At 33.9% G+C, this 5248-nt stretch overlaps 1 protein-coding gene across 1 annotated transcript in view; it reads right to left on the bottom strand.

Moving 5' to 3' along the window:
- The window catches only part of LOC107722926 (unconventional myosin-XV-like), a 22311-nt gene that overhangs the window by 14444 nt on the left and 2619 nt on the right, over positions 1-5248 (bottom strand). Inside the window, exons 4-7 of the mRNA XM_016531423.1 lie at positions 3866-3977; positions 2333-2401; positions 2175-2239; positions 934-1281 (exon numbers count right to left, since the gene is read on the bottom strand). Of these exons, the coding sequence (XP_016386909.1) occupies positions 934-1281; positions 2175-2239; positions 2333-2401; positions 3866-3977 (594 nt within the window). The remainder of the gene's footprint in view (positions 1-933; positions 1282-2174; positions 2240-2332; positions 2402-3865; positions 3978-5248) is intronic.

The following is a 5248-nucleotide window of genomic DNA, read 5'->3' on the forward strand; positions in this document are numbered from 1 at the left end:
TGTGTGTATATATATATATATATATATATATATATATGGGTCAAAGACGAAAAAGTGTTTAAGCATAAGAACAATAAGTGTAACACTGCTTTAAATTGTTATTGTTTTTCCCCCAAAAAATTTAAAAGTTTTCTGTTTAATTTAATTGCAATTTTGTTTTCCTGAGCAAAAAATAAATATAATACATATTTCCCTTATTTACAGAAGAGACCCACTAAAATGTCATTCTGTGTAACAATCTTGTCAGGCATATTTACAACTAAAATCAATTTATGACATATTAAAAGACTAATTACTTTCACCCCAAATACTAATTAGTTGTAATTTTACATTTTTTAAATTTGCCACTATCCTAGGTTTTGCCCATTTGTCAGTAAGAATGTTTCACTCATTTAAAACAATAAAATTTAATATGCTCCCTTATTCTTTTATGTATTTTAATATGTACACATCAGAATAAGCATGTTGTTTGAATTTTTACATAAATATTGTGTTACACTGAATGACAATGTGACAACGTATGTAACCCTCGTTCCCTGAAGGAGGGAACGGAGACGTCATTTCAAGCAAATTTTGACATTTTATCCTCCAAAAACTTATTTGAAACCTTAAAAGTAGACACTTTACTTACATTTAATGTGCATTCCATGGACATAAAATCACTTTTGTAAATTTCTTTTGATGCGGACATCTTAACGTCTTTGAGCCATATATATATATAGTTTTTTTTCACTGACCCTAAACCTTGAAACGGTAGAGTATTTATATTCATTAACATTCATTCATTACAATCAATAATTTATCAATTAATACATGTAATGTCATTAATCAAATGACAAATATTATTAGCAATTTGTCAAAAGAGTCAACAATATTACTAGTACATAATGTCAAGTTTACGGCATAAACTAGATTATATCAACACTCGGGCACCTGTGTGTTTGTAGTGCTCTGTGGCTGCGGTGTTGGGGGGCTGCTCTTCTTCTTCAGGGGCTCCTGTTGCCCCTCTAAGGTGCTTGGGGTGGCGTTGATCGACGTGGAGGTGACAGTCGGGTGGGGGGTCACAGGAGGGCTTGTGTACATGGACAGGGGAAGTGGTGCGTAAGGGTTGGGGGGGAGGTTTGCGTAGGGGCTGGGAGGGATGGCAGGGTACGGACTGGGCGGCAGGGTGCTGTAGGGAGTGGGTGGAGGGCTGGTTGGGGGGCTGGTGAGGGGAGACATTGGTGGACTGGACACTGGGCTGGTCACCATAGCCATCGCCTGCATGGTCATCTGCTGAGCCTGAAGAAGTCAAGAGAGTCGACAGACACAGGGTGAAGTAAAACACTTGAAAAACAGTTTTAATGTTTTGTTTTAGTCTTAGCTTTTGTCTTTTGGTGAAATAGTGTTTTTTATTTTGTAAATATTTTGTCATGTTGTATTATGTCTGTAGCTGTATCTGACTGAAATGGCATATAAATTTACTTGAAAAACAAAAATGGATGCATTAAAATGCCAAAATGAACTCACAAATCTGTAACCAAATATTAAACAAAGTTAAATTAATAATAAATAATAATAAAAATATTTTATTTAATAATAAAATAAAAATTAACTAAATAAAATAAAAATGAAACTAAAAATAAACTGATATACCACTTAAATACTGTACTGTTATAGTTTTTGTTAATATTTTAAATTAAATTGTATTTTTATATTTTCTGTTCTCACTTGAATTTTAGTTAAAGTTTTAGTAATATTTTTGTGTGTTTTTGTTAGATTTGTTATTTTTTAAACATATCTATGTAGTTGTTTTTCTTAGTATTAGTTTATTTAGTTTTAGTTACTTCAAACCTTGGCAACTAGCTCAAATAATATAAGTTTTATTTTTATTTTATTTTATATCAGTTAACGTTTATTTCAAGTAACAAAAAATGTTTTTTTTTTTTTAATGGTTTTAGTTTTAATTAACAATAATAACCCTGAACCAAATTAAAGACTAAACTAAAACAAATAAATCATTGTTTACCCTAAAATGAAAATTATTTCAGAATTTACCCTCCATTCTTAAATAAAAAAAAATACTTCAGAATTAATTTAAAGTTGGAATAAAATGAATTCATATGGTTTGAAACAACATGAGGGTGAGTAATTTCTTTCTTGGAATAATTATTGTTTAATACAGACATTATTACCATAATGACAGCTTGTTGGTTGATGATGGTTTGTTGCTGTTGAGCCAGGACAGCTTGCTGCGGGTCTGGCGGGCAGAATTAAAAGACAAAATAATGAATATTTGTCCATCAATTAATTTTAAGCTCTGTAAAGCTGAAGGCATTTTAATTAGAAATACCTGGCACTGGGGGCACAGCTGGCATACTGGGCATTACTGGAGCACCTGGTATGGATGGCAGAACTCTCACTGTTACAGAATGCACAGAGCAGAAAAATATCACACACACACACGGCCATCACATCATTAAAGTATGTCTGTGGGCGTTCAAAATTCAAGTCCAGCTCAAAAGATCAGCATACAGTAGCAGGTCCTCAGGTTGGGATGCTGGTGTCCCTACCAGGCTTCTTAACTTTACTTGCTGTTTGACCAGATTCATTAGTCAAATTTATTTGTATAATGCTTTTCACAATACACATCGTTTCAAAGCGGCTTTACAGAAAAATAATTATGGTAAAGGAATAATTAACCCCAAAATAAATAAAAATTGCTGAAAATGTTCTCACCTTCAGGCAATCCAAGATATAGGTGAGTTTGTTTCTGCATTGGAAATTTAGCATCACATTACTTGCTCATCAATGGATCCTCTGCAGTGAATGGGTGCCATCAGAATGAGAGTCCAAACAGCTGATAAAAACATCACAATAATCCAAATGTAATCAAATTTCAGTCCATCGATTAATGTTCTGTGAAGAGAAAAGCTGCGTGTTTCTATCATTAAGATGTTTTTAATTTCAAACTGTTGCTTCTGGCTAAAATAGGAGTCCTCTATCCATAATACTGCTTTCTCTAGTGAAAAAGTTGTCTTGTCTGAATCAGGAGAGAAATATGCACAGATCAAGCATCCAAAACAGTTCTGAACAAATATATTGGTGGATTTTGATGTGAGAGGACAACAAGGGATGGACTTTTCATTCAGCATTATTATGTCATCAGAAGCGACTGTTAAAAGTTAAAATGCTGTATGCCCATATCCTCATTTGTTTCTTACAAGCACATAGCTGTTTACTTCAGAAGACATTAATTGATGGACTGGAGTCGTGTGGATTATTGCGATGTTTTTATCAGCTGTTTGGACTCTCATTCTGATGGCACCCATTCACTGCAGAGGATCCATTAGTGAGCAAGTGATGTATTGATAAAATTGATAAAGCAATCAAACAGTTGAGATTTGATATATACTGTAGTATATACTGCCCTAAGCAAGTATACTTATATGTGGATAACGATTGGAATACTTATATATCCAAATTTATGCAAAGAGGTATGTGATAATATAATTACATAATACGACAAAAAAAAAAAAATCAGGCAGTTCAGATTTGCTATATAGTACAGTACAGGATTGCAAATAATTGTCCATTGAAAAAATGGCATTTTAATTCCTAGAGAACACTTCAGTAAAGATGATAAATAAACAAGTCATAAGTACCTCAGTTCCCTCTCATAATCTCCATTAATTTGTCTGTCTCAGCAGTATTTGAAGGAAAAAAAGTCACGCATATTGACTCTGTGTGTATGTATGCTGATAAAGTTGGATACGTTTTGTTTGTAGTCCAGCACCAAACGCATAAACCAGCCTGGACAAGCAAAGAAATTCCTGCTGGTTTAAGCGGAACTTTTCAGCAGAGAGCATTAAATGAGTGTGTTTACCTCCAGGCCGAAGAGCGGCTGAGACATTGACCCTAGCAGGAGACTGTGCTTCATCGCCACCTACACCTCCTCTACCCTTCATCCTTCCAGACAAAACTGATGCATCAAGATCCTACATAAAAAAGAGTAAGTTAGTTAGTTATTAAAGCCGCATGTCTCTCATTTAAAAAAAAAATACAGCATTATTTGCTTACTTATTTCCTAGTGCTCTGTGTAAAACGATCATAGGAAGCCCAGCCAAACACACACACAAACCCACAATCAACATTCACATAAATGAAACTGTGAGAATTAAGTCTGTAAAGTCAGTAAGTCAGACAGAACTGGGTCAAACAGGCTGTCCAAATACCGGTCCATCCCTCTCTAAATGGTATCATAGGGTGGTTCTGAGTCTGATAAAAGACAGAAAGAGAAATTATTTTTTAAAGAAATGAATGCTTCTATACAGCAAAGATATTAAACTGATCAAAAGTCACAGTAAATACATTTATAATGTTACAAAAGATTTCTATTCCAGGTAAGGGCGGTACTTTTGATCTTCCTATTCATCAAAGAATCCTGAAAAAAACTGCATCATGATTTTTCACAAAAATATTAAACAGCTGTTTTCAACATTGATAAGAAATATTTTTTGAGCAGCAAATTATTAGAATATTTAGAATGATTTGTGCAGGATCATGTGACAGTGAAGATGAGAGTAAAGGCTGCTGAAAATTCAGCTTTGTATCACAGGAATAAATTAAATTTTAACAGTTTAAATAGTAATAATATTTCCCAATATTACTGTTTTTACTCTTTTTTTTAACTGAATAAATGTAGCCTTGGTGAGCATAAGAGACTTTCAAACTTTCAAAAACTAACCCCAATTTTTTTAACGGTAGTGTATTAAAGGAATAATTTCATGAAGAATAAAATCATTCAAAATATAAGAGCTCATTACATTGTGAAAATATACTCTAACTTTACTAAAACCTCTACCCTATTAAAAAAAAAACCTGCACAATTTTTTTGATGCCAGACTGACGAATGACCAACAAATTCTAAGGGTCAGAGAAAATGGTAATTAAAAAAATTTCATTTGTTAGTTAAAGGGGTCATATGATGTTGCTAAAAAGAACATTTTGTGTATTTGGTGTAATGCAATGTGTTTATGCGGTTTAAGATTCCAAAAAACACATTATTTTCCACATACTGTACATTATTGTTTGTCCTCTATGCCCCGCCTTTCTGAAACACGTCGATTTTTACAAAGCTCATCGGTCTGAAAAGCGAGGTGTGCTCTGATTGGCCAGCTATCCAGTGCGTTGTGATTGGCCGAATACCTCAAGCGTGTGATGGAAATGTTACGCCCCTTACTGTGATGCGGTGTCCCGGCGCGCGGCC

The sequence above is a fragment of the Sinocyclocheilus rhinocerous genome, unplaced genomic scaffold (assembly GCF_001515625.1).
Source record: "Sinocyclocheilus rhinocerous isolate Xijiao unplaced genomic scaffold, SAMN03320098_v1.1 scaffold3, whole genome shotgun sequence".
NCBI lineage: Eukaryota > Metazoa > Chordata > Actinopteri > Cypriniformes > Cyprinidae > Sinocyclocheilus > Sinocyclocheilus rhinocerous.